Genomic DNA, 21,109 nt, shown 5'->3' with positions numbered 1-21,109 from the left:
TCCTTGGAGGTCTCCCATCCAAATACTAGCTAGAGTTGACACTGCTTACCTTCTGAGATCAGGCTAGCCTGGGCTATCCAGGCCAGGGCACTGCATAGTATTACGTGGCTATTAAAGGTACAAAAACAAGCTTTCAGGCAAATCATATTGTCTGTTGATTTTATTTTTGGGTTGGGGGGCCTTGTCCTTGTACTAACAGGCTCCACCCACCATGGATATCTCTTGCCACAAACTTCTGATGTGAGGTGCTCAGTTCCAACCTCCTGCTGAGACAGCCAAGTATCATTTCTTCGAGGATGAACCTGACAGGTCGGGCTGAGGCGAAATGGACAGACCAGCCCAACTCCTCATCACAGCTGCCACCGCACTCCTGGAGCAGCAATGACACTTTTTCTTTTCAAGGAGATCTCCAGGAAATTATTCACACAGCCACCCTGATCACTTGTACCTTCTTCCTCGCTGTCATCTTCTGCTTGGGTTCCTATGGCAATCTCATAGTCTTCTTGTCCTTCTTTGACCCGGCCTTCCGGAAGTTCAGGACCAACTTTGATTTTATGATCCTCAATCTGTCCTTCTGTGACCTCTTCATCTGCGGAGTGACTGCCCCCATGTTCACTTTTGCCCTCTTCTTGGACTCTTCAGCTGGCATCCCCGATGCGTTCTGCTTCACCTTCCACCTCACCAGCTCCGGTTTCATCATCATGTCTCTCAAGACAGTGGCTGTCATTGCCCTTCACCGCCTGCGCATGGTCTTAGGGAAGCAGCCCAACCGGACGGCATCTTTCCCTTGCACCCTCTTGCTGACCTTGCTTTTATGGGCCACCAGCTTCACTCTGGCCACACTGGCGACCATGAGGACCCATAAATCCCGCCTCTGCCTTCCCATCTCCAGCCTAGTCAGTGGAGAGGGAAAGATCATCCCTTACTTGTACGTGATTGACTTCATTTGCTGTGTGACGGTGGTTTCAGTCTCCTACATCATGATCGCCCAAGCCTTGAGGAAAAATGCTCAAGTCCGGAAATGCCCTCCCGTCATCACAGTAGATGCCTCTAGGCCTCAGCCGTTCATTGGACCACTGGTAACGGGGTGTGCTGATGGGGTACAGTGCACTATGCCGGCTCTGTATAGAAACCAAAACTACAATAAGCTGCAGCATGTGCAAACCCATAGGTACATGAAGAACCTCGGCCAGCTGTCTGCTCCAGCAGCCAGCAGATTCCAGCTGGTGTCTACGGTTAACTTGTCCACAGCCAAGGACTCCAAAGCAGTAGTGACATGCGTTGTTATTGTCCTTTCAGTCTTAGTTTGCTGCCTTCCTTTGGGTATCTCCTTGGTGCAGGATGTCTTGTCCATGAACAGTGGTTTTATCCTTTACCAGTTTGAGTTGTGTGGATTTACTCTCATTTTTTTCAAATCTGGATTAAACCCTTTTATATATTCGCGTAACAGTGCCGGGTTGAGGAGGAGGGTGCTTTGGTGCCTCCAGTTCTTAGCCCTGATATTTTTTTGCTGCAAGCAGAAAACTAGGCTCCGAGCTATTGGCAAAGGGAGCCTGGAGGCAAACAGAAACAAGTCATCCCATCATGAGACCAACTCGGCTTACATGCTGTCTCCGAAGCCCCAGAAAAAGTTTGTGGACCAAGCTTGTGGCCCTAGTCATTCCAAGGAAAGCATGCTGAGTCCTAAGGCTTCTGGGGGTCACCAGCATTACGGAGGCCAGAGTAGCTCCACTCCCATGAACACCCGCATTGAACCTTATTATAGCATCTATAACAGCTGCCCTTCTCAGGAAGTGAGCACTCCCAATAGCCTGCAGCCGGCCAACTCTCCTTTTGGCTTTGCCAAATCTTACGTCGCCATGCACTACCACACCACTAATGATCTGGTGCGGGATTTCGACAGCACTTCTGCTAAGCAGATTCCAATCCCTTCTGTGTAGCCGTTGGCCAGGCCAGTGTTGCACCAGTGCCACAAGTCATGTCCAAAATATGATATAGTGCCACTCTATCACACACTGCAATACATCCCCATCGCCATCACGCTTTGGGGTGGTTTTGTCTCTAGTTTGCTTGGGGTGGTTTTGTCTGTAGTCTACTGAGCAGGCAGCAGCCAACATGAGGGAGGCAGGTTGGAATGTGGGTCTAACAGCATATACCATAGCCAGGCTTCCAAGTACTCCTGTTTTTGCCAGGCTTGTCACTTGTAATACCTTTGCCACACATTGGCCACCTGTGTTCTACCACCTCATTGGGTGCCTGTTTCTTCTTTTTAATGGTTCCTTATTACAAACCTACACTTATTATATTACTAAAGTATTATTTTTGAACTCCAGCATACGATATTAAATCTGCTTTTTTGTCGAAAATGGTTGCCAACTACAAAACACCAGTTTATCCATAAGTACTCAGTAGTTTTAGAACTGAACTGGGTATTAGCTCACTGTTTCTGTAGTATTTTCTTGAAAGTGCACAGTTTTGGCATTAGGAAAGACTGCCTTTTAAAGATTTCTATTCTGAATTGTATATATTATCAGTTCAATGCATAACTTTTTTTTAACGGGCTGTAGATGGGTGTCAAATTGTGTTCATATTAAAGCATATGTGATGGCAAAGAAACAAACTAGAAGCACTGCCAGGACCACAGTTTGTTTAAAAGGTTGTTTTGCTATGTTTTGAAAGAATTCCAAATGTAGCCTGAATACGGAACAAAAAGTATAAAAGCAAAATTATAGAAGCAAAAATTTAAAAACAAGATGCTGTATTACTGCTGTAGGAAAAAAATGTATGATGATCTAAAAGAATTGTAGACTTGAATATATTGATATTAAGGAACCGAGGCTAATCTCATCCAATCCTATGTGCTCAGACAGAATCTTCTGTGTCAGCTTTGTAAATAAGTTCTTCAAAGTTAATAAGTCCTCATTTTTTCCTTAGAAATGCCTCCTAAATATAACAATAAAAATCATATTAACAGCCTGAAAGACAAACATTTTCTGATTTGAAAGATGTTACTGTTTGGGGGCAGTTTTTCACTCAGCACAGGCTGCCAAGCAAGTGGTTAATTGCAAGCCTCTTTTATATTTCTTCAAACACCTTGCAACAGATTTGTTCTCATCAGCCAGTTTTCAGTGTAGGAAATAAAGAAGTTGCATCAAATCTGATGAACTAGATGACCCTGGTGGTCCCTTCCAACTCTTTTAATAATTATCCTTAGGGCACTTGAGGATGTTCAAAGCATTTCACATACATTAGATTGAATCCTATGGAAAACTTCCTTGTGTATTCCCATCCTGCTGCTGCCCCTGGGGGGCAGGGGGACCCACTGGTACAGCATGAGAGGGGAGCTGGAGGTCTGTGGCGAGAGGGAGGAATCAGCAAAAATCCCCCTTCCTTTAAAGGAAATCTTGCCCAGGATGCATCCCATTATCTTCCTTAAATCCTTAAAGCAACCCTGCCAAGAAGGCCAGTATTATTTCTCCGTATTTCTGATCAGAGAGTTGAGGATGGGAAAAATGGTTTACCTACAGATCTGCAAAGTTCCAGGTGGGGCCTGGAGATCTGGAATTACAACTGATCTCCAGACTACAGAGATCAGCTCTTGTGGAAGAAATGGCTGCTTTGGATGGTGAACTCTGGCATTATACCCCACTTGGGTCCCTCCCCTCCCCAAATCCCACCCTCCCCGGTAGGAATGCCATTCTCCCAGTTGGGGTGGGGATCCCCTGCCCTAAATTGATGTTGACTGCTGCTACTCCAAGCGGCTGTGGGGAAATACAGTAAAAAACCAGTCAGGCTCATGGGCATTATGAAGTTACGTCCGTGGAAACCCAGAGGTTATGTCATCACACCCACAATTCCACCCCCTACCATATCCTTGCCCCCCCCCCCCAGGCTCCAGCCCTAAAATCTCCAGGAATTTCCCAACTTGGAGTTGGCAACTCTACTTACCTAAGGCCACTTAGTGAATTCCTTTCAGAATTAAGATTTGAATCAGTGACTTCCTGATTTGTGTCTTAGTGTGTTTAGCACCTAAGCCTTAGGGTCTAAGTTATACCTGTTATTAAGTTCCTGGTTTCCAAATATGGCAATTTAGTTGCATTCGCAGTTGTGGAGGGTGTACAAATACATGCTGCTGCGGAGAGACCATTGTATGTCATTGTGAAGTGCCAAAACCTTAAATACGTCAGTAATCTAATGTATATCAATTGAGTTATTTAATGTGTTTTAATAAATTTAAAAAATAAGTGACTTCAGTCATCCAGTTTCTTGTTACTGAAGGTGAGCTTCCATTTGTTTATTTAGATTATTTCGATTCTGCCTTCATCTAAATGAACAGTTGAGTAGAAAACTACTTATATAATTTTCCTTATATCTTTATAAATCGAATTGTCAGGGTTTTTTTTTAAGTGAACACCCATCTGCGCAGAAGTTCTGAGGGGACACCAGGATGCATCTAGGTTGGTTCTTTCCCCATCTTTTAACAGGCAGGAAATGTTGCAGATATAATCTGTGTGAAGTACTTAGACTATTTAGAAAAAGAACCATATAAATGCTTTGTGTGTATGGTGTGAGTGATGGTGGGGTAGGGAGAGCAATTGATCAACAGGAGCTTTATAGTGGCCTTGGTTGTAGCCCACATTGGTTTGATGCAGGCCTAGTTCCTACAGAGACAGAAAACCTGGGAAGATTGTACTATATTCTGTGGCTGATAACTGTCATGATTGGATGGCCCTCCATCCCTCCCCCAAATCCCTTCATATAGAAAGCTAGCCTGTCACTTAGCTTTTCCACAGACTTGTTACTTTCTATGTGCAGGATTTTTTTTTGCATGGAAGGACGTTCAATCATATTAGTCCTCCCCCATCCCAGCAGTGTGAATTAGTACAGAAATGTCTCATTAATTTAGTCCACAGTGGCATTTTATCATAGCCTTGACTGTGATTCTTGTCAATTTCCTCTCATTTATTTCCCTTTTTCTCTGGGTGAACTGATCTTTATCGGCTGGAGATCAGTTGTAATAGCAGGAGATCTCCTGCTAGTACCTGGAGGTTGGGGGAGAAATAAGACACCACTGTACATATATCAAGAGATTTGGAAATTAGTACAGGAGCGAAACACTGCTTAAACAAAGTGCAAATACTTTATAAATAGCTACGTGCAATAACATACAATATAGGACAATATATACAATAGGACCTACAAAACTCTTTCATAAATATTCATATTCTCAATTGTCCCAAAACTGAGTACAAAAATTCTTCTTTCGCAGACAAATGTCATGTAGCATGATGGATGCCACTAGCAATGGAGGATACGGCCATTTCAAATTCTTGGCTAATTAACAATCCTTCAGTCCTTCAGAAGGCATCTTGCATAGATTTCTACACATTTTTCATTTCCAAACTGTAACCAATCACAAAATGTCAGGGAGTGAAATTATGTATAACCATGACCATAATTCTTCAGCGTTTCAAGCACAAACTATTTAACAAGATGCTTTTAAAAAAATGAATGTATTGTTTCATTTTTTCCCCTTGCATACACACAAGTATACACACGTTGAGCTTGCTAAGAAGCACTTATCCGGCAGTATCTTTCAGAATTCCAATGGCCAAGCTGAAGCTCTGTTGGCCCTGCCTGGCCCCACTCACTTTGTAAAAACACTTGACAGGCTCCAGGGAAGGTGTTGGTAGGTGCCACGGTGCCCACAGGCACCGTTAGGGATTCTTTGAACTACAAGGTCTCACAGCATAGGAGAATGCCGGGGTTTCTAAAAAACATAGTGAATTATTGTTGTTAAATAAACGCTCAAAATGCCTGGCAGAATCAGCCCACATAATCCCGCAGTCTAGCGGAGATGAGCAAGATGCACCTGGGAAACTCACATGCAAGGATTACTGAAGAGTGCCAGTGCCTGTTTTTTGTCCCTGGCACTTGGTACTCAGAGGTATACTGCCTCTGAATACTGATGTTCCATTTTTAGTTATCCTGTGTAAGGACCATTAAATGATCTATTTTCCGTGAATCTTCTCAACTGACGGTTTTCAGATTGTGTTCTAGGGAGCTCTGAGGGTTCTTCAGAGGAATGGTCGATATCATTGTGATGTATAAACTTGTCTATTGATACCAGCTTTTCTTATACAATGCACAATAGGAGAAGAATGTTGAGTGTATTTTAGAGTGCATTCTCATAGGGCAGCAATAAAGTGATCTGGAGACCTGGTCCGCAAAATCATATTTAGGACCGTTGTTCAACACAGAAGTAGAAAACAATTCACTACTATTAAGTACCCCCATAGTACTAATTTATAACAGTAATATAACTGTAATAGAATTCTTAAAATGAAAAAAAACAAGTAGAAATTCACATACTTCAGAACAAAATTGCAAGCCATAATTTTGTAGTATGTGTTTAACTAATTTGATTATGACAGAATCTGCACATTTGTATTAGAAAGCATTTCACTCATTCAAAAAGGAAAAATATATATTTCATAGGACTTTCCCCCACAGTGTTCTTCAAAGTTTCCCAGCCTTTCCCTTGGAAACAATGAAATAAGTCCTCAGACTTTGGGTGGTTTCACACATGCCGAATAATGCATTTTCAATGCACTTTGCAGCTAGATTTTACTGTGTGAAATGGCAAAATCCATTTGCAAACAATCATTAAAGTGTATTGAAAGTGCATTATTCAGGATATGTGAAAATGCCCTTTGTCATGGTGAGAAAATTCAGAGTGAGAAATTTTTTTTTCTTCACAGGCATTTCACCTATGCCAGAGGATATATTTCATAGGATTTTTTTTTCAGTTAGTGCTCCTCTAGATTTCCCAAAAATTGAAAGGATACTCAGAAAAAAGCTCCCACCCTAATTTTTTCTCATGCCTTCACATCTCCAGCCCTTGGAGTTCTGAGAATGAGACAGAATACTACATTATCTCTCTGTTAACTCGCCATACCTTTCACAATACAATAAGAATTGCCTGCCAGTTTGAGTCCAGGGGTCACCTAGTCCAACCGCCTTTTCATTCCAGTGCTACTGAGGATTTGTTAACAGTGCATGACAGAAATAGCCCTGTTGTTTGCCCAGATAGATGCAGAGTCCTATTAAATAGCAGCCATCACATCTAGTTTTTTGTGTGCAAAGAATAAACCACATAATGCAAATTTACAAAAATTATTTAAACACAAACAACAACAACAAATGTCCAGCAGCGTTGCTGGAGCACGCTGGTCAGCCTCTGGATACCTCTGGATACGCCGTACAGTCAATAATGTTTTTGCTTTGGCCTGTTTTTTAATTGCAGCATGTCATCTGATAGCAGTGGGTGCAGCAAAGGTCCCTTACTCATGGTCACACCTGCACCCAGTCCTTATGTAAGGGAAAGTATCCCCTGCTTAGCAACTTTCTTCAGTGAGTTTTCTCTTTTTCCATTCACCATTAAGCCACACGCCTGGCTTCTCAGACCATATAGCTACAGGCTCAGAGCAACGGGGGGAAAGGGGGAGGTCAGGAAGAAGCAAGAAGAAATCACAAGCCAGAACAGTCACCTTAGGACCTTTTCATAGAAGAGGATGAAGAGGAGTTGGTTTTTATATGCCGACTTTCTCTACCACTTAAGGCAGAATCAAACTGGCTTACAATCACCTTCTCTTCCCCTCCCCACAACAGACACCCTGTGAGGTAGGTGAGGCGGAGAGAGCATGACTTCCCCAAGGTCACCCAGCTGGCTTCATGTGGGGAAAGGAATCCACCAGATTAGCCTCTGCCACTCATGTGGAGGAGTGGGGAATCAAACCCGGTTCTCCAGATCAGACTCTGCCGCTCCAGACCACTGCTCTTAACCACTACACCACGCTGGCTCTCATACCTTATGCAAGCCTGGGTTTACCACTGAATGTTTGGTAGAGCTTCTTAGCCACTCCTGCCACCCCACCCAAGTGTACATGTATGATGCACATGTTCGCACAAAAGTTATCCCCCCCTTGTTTATCCTTTCCATTTCCAGTGTACACCAAAAAACAACTTACAGTGCAATCCTAAGGAGAGTTACTCCAGCCTAAGCCCACTGAATAACTCTCCTTAGGATTGCACGGTTAGGGGGATATCAGGGGGGAATTGGCTCTGTACAGTGGCCCAGAACACAAGTTCACAGACAATAGGCACACTGTTGAAGGGGATGGGGGGGCTCCACATGACATGAAGTGGAGCTTTATGATGCTTTATTGAGGGGTGTTTGTGGGGAGGCTGGCTTCTGGAGTCCTTTTAGAAGACACTTGGTATTGTAACTTGGAGTAATTTTCTCTGATTCTTTGCTCATGTTCCAATAAATTAATGCTTCAACCGTTTCTTAATATTTATTCTCTGGGTTGGTAAAAAAAATGTCAACGAGACTCTCAGCAAGCAGCACATTATCAAGTTCTTATCCATTTTTCATGGAATTAGAGTTCTGTTTCTGCTCCATTTTGCAGGTGCAGCCCATTTTCTGATGTCAAAATCATTGGCTCATTGATCGTTTTCAGCACAGCAGTCAACTGGTACCAGAAGAGCTTTTGTTTGTGTTCCATTTTAAGTAGGTTTTCCTTTTTAGTAGCTTCCTAAGCTTGCTGAATTTCTGTGGAATACTGTTGGGCAGGAGATCTTCCAGCACAATCATGAGAAAGTCTTGATTTTCATTGAGGACCCGGTGTTCAGCAAAGTACAGCTCATACTGGCACCAGCAACTGTTGACAAAACTATGCGACAGCACAAAAAGGATCTTGTGGCTGTTCTCATTGCAATAGAAAATGTTCCCGAGAACTGGGTGCCCGGGCTTGAAGTCTCTCTTGTGGTAACATACCTTAAACCCATTGGCTTCCAATTTCTCCAGCAGGGTTGCTTTAGTCCATGATGCATCGTCCTCACTGTATGAAACAAAGACATCGTATGGTTTGTGTTCTGGTCTCGTCTCGTACTGTTTCCTCTTAGCCATACACCAGTACCAACCCATCTTTATAAACCAGGGTCCGTCAAAGTGCCAGCATAGCGTCATGATGGTGGATATAACCAAGATGGCCACACAAGCTGTGATTCCCATTTGAAGGCTGAGAGAACAATTCAATAGTGTTATGTTACTGTGTTCAACCAAAAGACCCCACTTACTAGGTGGGTAGCTGCACAACATGCCTTCTCTGCCATTTACCTGCACACGTGTGCTAGAAAGGTATGAGTTCACAAGCCAATACAAGTCACAGTTGCAAAAGAAATGTTTTCCTTGGGCAGTCAAAACTTGCAGATTTTGTAGACTGCGTAATGTCTCTTGCGATTATGGTAATAGCGTTGTTGCTTATGTCTAATTCAAGCAATGATTGAGGAAGAGACCCTGGTTGCAGAAAAGAAATTTTGTTTCCAAATAAATTAAAATATTTCAGCGCTGGCAGAAATTCTCCTGTGTGATCCGAAAGTTCTGTAATTATATTGTGGCTCACATCTACGTTGGTGTGAGAGAGGAAAGAAGTATTCAGATTCAGCTTATTAGATTTCCAGAAACTTTCAAGGATTCTATTTTTTGTTGTGCTTCCTAGAGTGGGAACATATGTAGCTTATTGTTACTAACATCAAGTTCTTTCAGTGAGAGTGGAAGATGCTCAGATGGAAGACGACCTGTCATTTTATTGTTTTGAATATATAACACTGTCAAATTGGATAAATGGCTAATATCAATTAAACTTTTGATATTAGTGTTGCTTAAATCCACGTGCTGCAAAGAAGCTGGCAACTGAGGGAATGAATTCATTGGGTTATTACTAAGGTCTAGGAAAAAAAAGTTTTGCCAGTGTGTATGCAAACCATTTTGGAAGCTCTACAATGACAATTTGACATTGGTAGATGCCTTAGCTGGTGGGGGAGGCTTTGAATGGGAGTCTGCGGAACATCAATAAGAGTAAGAACCTCTGGCTGGAGCACTCTGGCTGGAGCACTATATTTAGTTCTTAAGTGTTGAAGAAAAAAGCTAGGACCACCGGGTTGAAGTTTGTATATAAAATGGTTTCCCTGAATATGTATCTCTTCTAAGTGAACAAATTCTCTACCAAACGTCTCTGGTATTTCGTTAATACTGGTGAAAGACAAATCAATACTTTTGAGAGTTGAAGGGAGGCACAGGTTATCCAAAGTTTTGAGTGGGTTGTGACTAAGGTTTAAAAACAAGAGGTTGTTGGGCTCCAATTTACACATCTTGCTTCTGTGATTACCACTGGTAGTTATTTTGTTGTAACTCACATCAACAGAGTGCACATTCTTCATTTTGAGAAGGAGTGAAATCAGGTCTGTGAGATTGATGTTCAGATCGTTGTGACTAGCATGAAGCTCTCTGATTTCGTCCATTGTAGCATTGCAATGCCAAGAATCCATTTTCTCTTTCAGTTTGCTACCAGACAGTTTCCTGTTTGATAGATGAAGCAGTCCCTTCACCAGGACCCCACAGCCATTATCTCCCCTTAGTGCAGAAGGTGGAAATGCAGTTTCCTGCTTATCTAGTCTTCTGCGGTCCAGAACACTCTGTTTCAGCATTGGATTGACCTTTAAAAGCTGCTTGTCTACTTGCTGCTTCTCTGTTGGCATGGGGGGTCCTGTTGTGTCCTGCAATGATTGTTCAGTGTGTGGAGGCTCAACTGATTCAAACATTTGTGACAATTTCTGACGTGAGTTTTGATCAGACATTTCCTGAGGTACACTTGTTAAATAAAGCAGCTGTTGGCTCAACTTGTAAGTTCCGACTTTGTGATGAATTTACAACTTCGGGATCGCTATGGACAACCCCCTTCCTTCTGGTTAGGTGTTTAATAACTTGGAAGAAATTGAAGACTCTTCTTGGAGTTTGTGACTCAGATAATAATGAGCAGTTTGAGGTTGTGCTAGACACACAGATCGTATCACCTGAATGTTGAAATTCACGGTCTCCATTACAGACGAGGATAATGAGGTAGAAGTATACAATTCTGATGAAGATTCCCATTCTGGAAAAGGGGAAAAAACATTGTGGGTTGGATCCAACCATTTTTTTCCCATTCAGTCTTGCTCAATTCCTTTTCTTACCACATCCCCTCCTTACATGGCTTTTATTCATGCAGGTACCATGACCTCCAGCTAGGGTTGCCAGGTCAAGGTTGGGAAATACCTGGAGATTTTGGGGGCGGAGCCTGAGGGCAGGGTTTGGGGAGGGGAGGGACTTCAATGCCATTGAGTCCAATGGCCAAAGTGGCCATTTTCTCCAGGGGAACTGATCTCTATTGGCTGGAGATCAGTTGTAATAGCAGGAGATCTCCAGCTAATACCTGGAGGTTGGCAACCCTACCTCCAGCATAGCCTTTTGAGTGGTCAAAGAGGACCTTTTCCTCCCCTTTTCACTGGTGGAAAACCTGCTTGAATCTAACCCTGTACCTTTCTGCTTAGTACAGCTTTAAAGAGCCAAACATACTTTTCACGATTTTTTGAAGCTGGGGCGATGTCAGAAATCTCACTAGTTGCATCAATAGTTGCATGAGAGCCAGCCTGGTGTAGTGGTTAAGAGTGGTGGTATGGAGTGGTGGACTCCGCTCTGGAGAATCAGGTTTGACTCCCCACTCCTCCTTATGAGTGGCGGAGGCTAATCTGGTGAACTGGATTTGTTTCCCCACTCCTCCACAAGAAGCCAGCTGGGTGACCTTGGGCTAGTCACACTCTCTCAGCCCCACCTACCTCACAGGGTGTCTGTTGTGGGGAGGGGAAGGTAAGGTGATTGTAAGCCAGTTTGATTCTTCCTTAAGTGGTGGAGAAAGTCGACCTATAAAAACCAACTTTTCTTCATTTCCCATCATTTCTGTATAATCAGAGAGTTTGACTTTCACTTAACTGTTGCTTTACTCTAATTTCTTCACCACCTTTCTATTTTAATTTTTTAACATTTAAGTTTAATAATAAAACATGCTTTGTATAGAATAGATTCAGTTTACAAGAGAAACCCACCCTGTTCTGTAGACACTTCACTCTTTCCCCCTATAAAGAATAGATTCTGACACAGACATAACTGGGAACATGCTGATTTGAAAGCATTACCAGAGTCTGAATGCTAATAGTTTATTTTATTAGATTTTTATCCCACCCCTCCCCCAGAACGGAGCTTGGGCAGCTAACAACATATCAGCACAGTAACAATAATAAAACTATAATTTCAATAAAATTCAACTAAAAACTCAGCACACAGCAAACTAATGCTTTTGGCATAAAAAAATCTACAGCGTTGATGGTCAAATCCACTAAAATTACATTAGGGTTCCTTTGGTGGTGGTAGTGCAGATGTAGCAGATGTAGCAGAGTAAGCAAATGCAGAAAAATATCAACTTAAAACTACTGGTGGAAAGGGTAGCATGAAGTATTCTCTTCCAGCAGTTGCCTGCCCACCAACGTGGCACTATTAATTAATTACCACTTGACCTAGCCCTCCCCTTTCCTTTTTTATATGTATCATACTTGCCTTTTGATACTGTCTGTGAAAATGCCTTTTCTACCTGGAGGATGTTGCTGTTCTTGTTGCTGCTGCTGGAGCCACAGCTGGATGGATTTGTCTTGTTTGAATGCTGCTTTCCTTCCCATCGCATTGCTTCCTACCCTCTGACGTAGGCTCTGGGAAACCCCAAATTGGTTCACAGATAATAAGAGTGTGTCACGTGTCCTTTCAAGTCAAGAGATGAGGAAATCTGAGACTATAAAACAGATTGGGGTGAGCCCTAGGTTTTGAGTTGCAGCGACTTCCCTGCCAGTGTGTTTCCGTTGAGACACATGCTGACAGGCATACTGAGGTTTTTGTTTTGTTTTCCTGCTTCTCCTCTTCAGCTGGACTAGACATTACCATGCATTTGCTTAGATAATGGAAATGTGAACTGTGGACCTGGATGGGAAAGTTTTCACTTCTCTGCCGCTACTTCAGTTACACACATCCTCTGCTCCCTCCATCCTTGCACTGGCATTTAATGCGAACCCTATTTTTCCTCATGACATCTAGCCACACCAATGCAAGAGCCTTGGAGAGATGAATCAATGTGCTGCACAGGAAACCCCCCCACCACACACACAGCCTGCTCCATCTCCCTTTTGAATCACAGTGCCCAAAATAACCATAGAGGAACAAAGTTGGTCTCTGTCAGCCTTTGTCATGCACCCATGGCCCTATTTCAGGACTGTGGGAAAACATCCAAAAACAATACTTAACACTCGGATAGAATGGAATTGGTGCCTGAAGTATTTAGTTTATTCTTTTGATTTAATCAAACATTTAAAAAAGTGTTATGTATTCTGCTCACAGCATTGGGCCATCTAAAATGAAGGATTCTGAGATGCTGCAGGTGTATTAACAAGCAAAGCAGGTTTCATGGATGGAGACTAAGACTAATTCAGACATTACAAACTGCTTGCTTGTTCATTGTGGGCACAAACTCGGCTTTGTTGCTTTGTTTGTGTGTTTGTTCGCTTCTTCGTCCCATCGCGTGCAGAGCACTACAGCAGGCTTCCAAATGCAGGTGCCTGAGCAAACTGGAGGTTGTTTGGTTCTTGTAGGCTGTGTGACCGTGGTCTTGGTATTTTGGAGGTTGTTTCCTCCCCATAAACTTGGATTCAACTGTGGACAGCCTTAACAGGTAGGGAAAATGTGTTTGTGAGAGCTTTGCCGTTCTTTTTGTCATTATCTTCTAAAATTGGAGACCATACAAATACAAGTGTTCAAGCAGCTACTTCTGCTGTATCATCTTCTCAAACAAAGCGAGTCATTAGAAAAGAGAGCCCAGCAGCACCTTAAAGACTAACAAAATTTCTGGTAAGGTATGAGCTTTTTTTCACTTCTTCACAAACTTAACTGATGCAGTTTCATGAAATGTTGCTACCTCCCACAAGGAAGTTGAGAGCAGTATCAACCTTGTTGAGCAATCATCTGTAGGGAGCAGAAAGTTTGTAAGTTTTTGAAAAGCTGGTCAAATGATGGTGCAACAAAAATCTGATTTCTACCCCAAGAGAGCACCATTTAATGATGCACCGTTTACTACAAGATGTTTCATCCACTTATCAATTGCAAGATGTCTGGATGTGATATAGAAAAATGACAGAAGAAAGCCAGTTGACAGGAGCGCACAGCAAGTTTGTGAAGAGATGTTGGGTATTCCCAAGTCACAAGCCCAACATTTCTCATAATGCCACATGACTGGGGCATGTCTGGCAGCATCCAAGAGTGACTAACGGCCCATTCCTGAGGGGGAGGGCTGTGCCGTTGATTAGAGGCAGTGCAGCTGTGCTGCCTCCAAAGGAGTATTCCCCCCCCCCCAAAGCCAAGCCCTTGCCTGCAAGCCCTGTGGGAACACTCTATAGCGTTCCATGGGGCTACGCCACCTATAAAGGTGGCATATCTGCAGGTAAAGGCAAAGGGGGTGTTCCCGGCCTGAAGGGGGGGTCAGGAAGCTGCCTAAAGGTGGCTCTACACCTGGAATGTCCCCTGGGACGACCGCATCTGGGATGATGGAGATGTGACGTCAGGACGCCGGTGGGAGGCCGAGGTGGCATCCCAGAGCTGTGCTGCCATGGCAGCATGGGGAGACCAGCGTGAATGGCCCAACGCTGGCACCTGTGCCACTGTGGGCGCCGCACATGGCCTGGATGCCGGCGTGGGCCCTTAGCCACCTCCTAAACACTTTCAGCCTCCCAGTTCAGGAATGAGCTGTTAGACACTCCCACTACAGCTGGATACTTCCTGCCTCATGTAGAGCAACTGCAAGGATTGTCCTGAGAACCAGGAAAGAGGGGTGGTGGAGAGGGGGGTAACAGGAGGATAATGTCTTATTTACTGCATTTATCTCCCAGTTTTCAATATAGTAGGGACCCAAAGTGGATTACAACACTGTTCTCGCTCTGGAAGAGGAGGTCATCTGTAAAGTGGGTGTTTCCGTTCCTCTTGTTTCTGGGAGGCAGGACTAAAACTTTGACTTCCTGTCTCTGAGGAAACGCCCCCTCATTTCCAGTTCTTTCCTGCCTCGCATCGGGAGAGCAGGCTCTATCAGCAGCTCTCTACTAATTCTTCTTAGAAGTCTACTTTTCTTAAATTTTCTTTCTTCCTCCTCTTAGAGGTCTATTTTCTAATCTGTACTGTTTCTTTTTCTGTCTTCCTGCTGCACAGTATAGGCCTTTTTAGTCAGGTTTTTGGCTTTCCCGCCAAATCAAAATGGCGGACGCTCCTCCTGACGCCTTTATCGCACAGGAAGATTTGGACCCCGGCTTGCTTGTCCCAGCCCAGCAAGTCCAACAAAAACCCCCTGGCAGCCACTCCGGTGGTTCTAAGGGGAAGAGCAAGAAGAAGCGGGGAGACGGTTCCATTAAAAGGAAAGGAACCGATGCGGCTCATGTTAAAAGTAACAAAAGAGCTCGCGCAACTACTGTCCCCCGCTCTCTTGCTGCGGCCGCGCCGCGCAGGCTCTCCTCCGTGGTGATGAGGCCGGAGAACCCGACGGCCCCAGCTGTGCCACACGCCGCAACCTCGGAGAACGCTCCAGCCGGTAAGGCGCCGACTCCCTCCTTGGAGGGTAATGCGCTCCCTCTCCTAGCCGCCATAGAGGCGACGGGACTGCTGTCCCTTAAGGCGGAACTCTCGGCCCTAATTAAGGAGGCCTTTGCAGAGGCATCAGAGCGGTGCAGCTCGCTTCCCCTACCTCCTCCGTCCGTGACTCCTCCGAACTCTCTGTTAGTGACCCGGGGGAGGGCCCCAGTTCCCAACCACCCCAAAGGGAGGGAGGGAGCCAGTGGCTTACCAAAGCAGCCCTTAAGGCTCCTCCGACCAAATCAGCCACCACCACAGTCACTTTTTCCCCTGCCTCTTCTGACGATGAGAGGGAAGAAGGCGAGTTCTCCTCCGAAGGAGAGGACCTCGCTACCGAGGAAAAGCAACTCAGATTATTTAGCCCCGATGACTATCAATCCCTACTTTCCAAGACCCTAGCAGCCCTTGACTTAAATGCAGCTTCTGACTCCCAGCCTCAAGAGAAGCAGTTAGGGGCCAAAGAGTTCTTCCATATGCACCATGCTACTCCACATGTAGCCCCTGTCCCTGATTATTTCTTAACCCTTATCAATGCAGAGTGGGATAAACCCCTGGCTTCTCGCCAACCTCCAGCAGTGGTTAAGAAGCTTTGGCGTTCTCAAGTCTCAGGGCAGCCTCTGCCGTAATGCGCGGCAAAAGTTCTGTCTCCAGGAGTGAGAGTATGGGGTCGGGTTCCCCGCCCAGCAGAGGTTGTACTCGAACCGCCAGTGCGGGTGCCTCGGCTCCGAAGGTCGAGGTCAAAACTTGAGCCAAGGTGGCTACCGGGGTGTCCTTTGTACATTCCACAAGGAGAAGAGCGGTGCTAATAGCGACTCGTTTGGCCTCAGCCTGACAGCTGGCTGCATCCGGGATCAGGGAAAAACCCTCCGGTGGGGCTCCCGCCATGGTAGAAAGAGTTTCTCGAGAAATAAGATTATCCAAAAGTCCAGTTAATATTTGTAAATCCTCAGTCGCCAATCGGGCATCGTCCAGTAATTGATCCAAGTCCTGAAGATCTAGACGAGCATCAGTATCCTCCGACGTTAACATCCAGAGACGTCCTTTAAGAGATTGCCACTGTTCCTGTACCAGTCCCCTCAAGCGGCAAACCTCTCGGGTCGTCCGGAAAAGTTCAGCGATTAAGTCTTGTAACAGAGTAGGATCCTCAGAGAAGGGCTCCAGGGTGTAGATCACCTGGAGAGCTGCACAGCTCCCATCCAAATGGCAGGCGAACCCCCCTGGGCTCCAGCCTGGCTAGTAGAATGGTGAAGAGAAGGGGAGAGCTGTCATAATGTCAGCCCTTGGCCCACAGAACCAGAAATCACCACAAAGTCATATAGAGTCCAAACAGATGGCTTTTACTGGTCAATTAGGCATACAGTGCAAACGAATAAAATGACAGCTATGAGAGGCTCACTAGCTGGGAGATATTATAAGGCAGGGAAGGCGGGAGATTACACGTACAGGCTGAATACAGTTTCTCAGGAGCTGGGTTCCCAGGCCTAGGTATGCGACCTTGGGGGGCAGACAATACAACGCAGAGACAGAGGCAATAACGAAACCGAGATAGCAGCCTGACACATAGCCAGTAACTCTGCTGATTTATTCAAGGTCCCCCTAGTGGAACCCGCAGTCAGTGCTCTCCATACCTCTGACCTAGTCACAGAGGAGGGCCAGGGCCTTATTAGGGACCCTGTCGACCGAAAAGCCGACTTGGCTTGCAAAAAGTCCCACGATGCAGCAGCCTGGGCCATCCAAGCTTCCATCACTTCAGCCCTTGTCTCTCGTGCGGCAATAGTCTGGGCCAGAAAACTGAGTCAACTTATCCCAGAGGACGACAGGAATGCCTTGGAGGGGGCCTCTAGGATTCTAAAAGCCGTGTCCTTTTCTAGCAGACTCCTCCTTAGACACGATGGCCTTCGCGGCTAGAGTCATGGCAACCACGGCGGCAGCTAGAAGGGCATTATGGATCCGCCCTTGGCAAGTACAACACAGATCCAAAACAGTTTTAATGGGGTTCCCCTTTCAGGGAAAGAAGCTTTTCGGGGAAAAGCAGGAAGAGATATTGGTTGAAACCAAGGATAAGAAGAAGGCCTTACCCAAGGTCTTCAGTAAAGTACAAAAAAGCTTTTCCTCCCAGGGTTCCTTTCGTACCTCCCACAGCCTGTCTAGGTACAGATCAGAACAAAGAAGAAGTCAGTGGAGCTCCTCCAGGGGTTCCTTTCGGAGGGGGGGCCGCTTTTCCAAACCCTCACGCTTTACCAACTTCCAGGGAGAAAGGAACGACAAATTATTTCGTCCATCAAAACAATGACGCTCCCATTCAGCCTGTGGGGGGCAGGGTGACCCAATTCCGTCACCGGTGGAAAACCTCCCACCCAGATGCCTGGGTATTCAACGTCATCCATCAGGGCTACCAGCTGGAACTGGTTTCCACTCCTCCAGACCGTCTGGTAGCATCGACTCGCACCTCAAACAGAGAAAAGCAACTCAGAACAGCAGAAGCCGTCCGTCATCTACTCGACATCCAAGCCATCGAACCAGTCAATCCACAGGAGCACTCATCGGGAGTCTACTCCTATTTCTTCACAGTGCCAAAGAGAAACGGAGATTGGAGGGCTATCCTCGACCTCAAGTTCCTCAACAGACACATCCTCAGAAGACGCTTCAGGATGGAAACTGCGTTCAATCACAGAGGCTCTACGACCACAGGACTTCCTCACATCCATCGACTTAAAGGAAGCCTACCTACACGTCATAATCCATTCCCTCCATCGAAAATTCCTCCGTTTCCACTTTCATCTCAGACACTACCAGTTCCAGGCGTTTCCCTTCGGCTTGTCATCCGCCCCCCGGGTCTTCACGAAGGTGCTTGTAACCTTGATAGCCCGGGCACAGGAGAAGGGGATCCGACTGCACCCCTACTTAGACGACATTCTGATCTGTGCGTCATCAAGGGATCTGTGCCTCAACCACACCAGGATAGTCATTGACCTTTTGGAAGTCCATGGTTTCCTGATAAACAAGGAAAAGAGTCATCTTTCCCCTTCCCAGCATCTGCTTCACTTGGGCGTCCACATAGACACAGTCTTCAACACTCTGTCACTGCCAGAGGACAAGGTAACCAAGATCTCCTCCTTAGCCAAGTTCACTCTTCTCTCCAAGTCAGCTCAGATCATCAACCTAGCAAAACTCCAGGGCCTTATGATCTCCACCATTCCAGCAGTACAGTGGGCCAGACTTCATGCCAGGACCTTGCAATGGTTCCTTCGCCTGTATCAGAGGGAGATCTCCCTCAGGTCTCGCAAACGCTTGATTATACCCAAAGCTGTCAAGTCGAGCCTCCAATGGTGGGCCTGTCCCAGCAACCTCTCTCAGGGTCTTCAATATATCACTCCTCCTCCTATCCAGTTGTTCACCGACGCATCCCTCTCGGGTTGGGGAGCCTCCCTTCTCAACCAACCGGCGCAGGGCCTCTGGAACTTGAAGGAACGACTTATGAACATCAATGCCCTGGAAATCAGAGCCATCCGGATGGCCCTACAACACTTTCATGCTCAGGTCAAAAACCAACACGTTCTCATCAGGACTCTCGGTCCTTGAACCTACACAGAGAGGCCAAGCTCATCCTATCCTGGGCAGAGATCCATCTCACCTCCATTTCAGTGGAACATATCCAGGGGACAGTCAACACACAAGCGGACTGGCTGAGCAGACGGAATCTGGACGAGTCAGAGTGGTCCCTACATCCGGAAACCTTCCTTCTCCTCTCCCAGCACCTGGGCTTCCCGCAGGTAGACCTTTTCGCGTCATCTACAAACCACCTGCTCCCAAGATTCTTTACCCGCTACTATCATCCTCAGGCGGAAATGACGGATGCCTTGCTGTCTCCGTGGCCGAAAGTTCTTCTCTACGCCTTCCCTCCTCTTCCACTTATCCCCAGACTCCTGTGACGGGTAAGGATTCTGAAAGCGTCAATCATTCTAATCGCACCATTTTGGCCGTGACGTCCCTGGTTTCCAACCCTCGTGGAGATGTCAATCTGCAATCCCTGGAGACTCCCAGTGCGACACGATCTACTCAAACAGGGTCCCATATGCCACCCGGACCCGGGGTGGTACCGCTTGACCGCATGGCTGTTGAAAGGGACCGGCTCTTAGCCTTAGGCTACAATCCAGAAATTGCGGACACCATCGTTGCGTCCCGGCGTCCATCCACGCGTCGCATCTATGGCACGACCTGGAAGACCTTCGTTAGGTGGTGCACCCGCAAGCACGTGAACCCCTTAAAACCCCAAGTTTCTCACCTGCTGTCCTTTCTCCAAGATGGACGAATCAAGGGTCTCAAGCCAGCCACCCTTCGCCGACAACTTGCCGCAATAGCCACCTTAGTTCCCAAGATCTCAGGCATCCAGATAACTAAACATCCTCATGTAAGGGCCTTCCTTAGAGAGGTCAGTCTCTCCTCCCCAGCAGTGGCCATAGATTTCCCACATGGAGTCTCCATACGGTTTTATCCGCCCTCTCCAAGGCACCTTTCGAACCTTTACGTTCTACCGACCTAAGACACCTGAGAATGAAGGTTTTGTTCCTAACGGCCGTTACCTCGGCTCGAAGGGTCTCAGAGTTGGGGGCTCTTTCGGTTAGACCAGAGTTATGTACCTTTCACAGGGATAAGGTGGTCCTTCGCCCAGACCCGTCCTTCCTCCCTAAGGTTAACACCAAATTCCATAGGGACCAGGAATTAGTGCTGCCCTCCTTCTGCCCCAACCCCCAACATCCCAAAGAGAGAGAATGGCACACTTTAGACCTCAGGAGGGCACTCAAGATCTACATCTCACGCACTGAGGGCATCAGGACCTCTGAATCCTTGTTTATCAATTTGTCAGCCCCAAATAAAGGCAAACCCATGTCTCACACGGCAATAAGCCTCACCATCAGATCTTGCATTTCCCAGGCCTATAGCTCCAACAAGTTGGCCGTGCCACAAGGCATCACGGCCCATTCTGTCAGGAGTGCCGCTACCACAGCTGCCCTCCATCGACAGGCTTCCCTAGAGGAAATCTGCAAGGTGGCGACCTGGTCGTCCGTCTCCACTTTTGTCCATCATTATAAATTGAATCTGTTCGCTTCTGCGGATGCGGCCTTTGGCCGCAGAGTCCTTCAGAGCGTTTTGCAAAATTCTTAACCCACCCAGGCCAGGGACAGCTCTTGTAAGTCCCACTTTACAGATGACCTCCTCTTCCAGAGCGAGAACGAGCCTTGGATACTCACTGTGAAGGCTCCTTCTGCTCTGGAATACGGAGGTCATCTGGCCCACCTCTCAGGAATTTAGCATTTTGTTCAGGATTAGCTAGTTCGTTTGGGGATCTAGCAACTTCCTGCCTTTTCCACAATTGAGCCACGGCTCTTAGTTGAGTTGCTGTTACTAACGCTTATTGTTTTCTTCTCACAGTTACTGTTGTTCCTTCTATTTAAACCTTCCTGTCCTTAAAAAAAAAAAAAAAAGGAATTTAGCCGTTCTTGTGCCCTATAGCTC

The 21,109-nt window shown here is 46.0% G+C and overlaps 1 protein-coding gene and 1 pseudogene across 1 annotated transcript; one reads left to right on the top strand and one right to left on the bottom strand.

Annotated features, from left to right (window-relative positions):
* The first annotated feature begins 204 nt into the window (after positions 1 to 204).
* GPR75 (G protein-coupled receptor 75) lies at positions 205 to 1,941 on the top strand. Its single transcript, XM_056853855.1, has one exon. The coding sequence runs from the start codon at positions 297 to 299 to the stop codon at positions 1,938 to 1,940; it is 1,644 nt and encodes a 547-aa protein (XP_056709833.1). The 5' UTR covers positions 205 to 296; the 3' UTR covers position 1,941.
* A 6,500-nt stretch (positions 1,942 to 8,441) lies between these two features.
* On the bottom strand, positions 8,442 to 10,602 carry LOC130480775 (toll-like receptor 2; annotated as a pseudogene).
* Between the last annotated feature and the right edge of the window lie 10,507 nt (positions 10,603 to 21,109).

The sequence above is a fragment of the Euleptes europaea genome, chromosome 7 (assembly GCF_029931775.1).
Source record: "Euleptes europaea isolate rEulEur1 chromosome 7, rEulEur1.hap1, whole genome shotgun sequence".
Classification (NCBI taxonomy): Eukaryota; Metazoa; Chordata; class Lepidosauria; order Squamata; family Sphaerodactylidae; genus Euleptes; species Euleptes europaea.
This window is presented reverse-complemented; position numbering and strand designations above follow the sequence as displayed.

What these genes read in the sequence shown, in the direction of transcription:
- GPR75 (XM_056853855.1), top strand. Translation starts at nt 297, where the DNA reads ATGAACCTGACAGGTCGGGCTGAGGCGAAATGGACAGACCAGCCCAAC.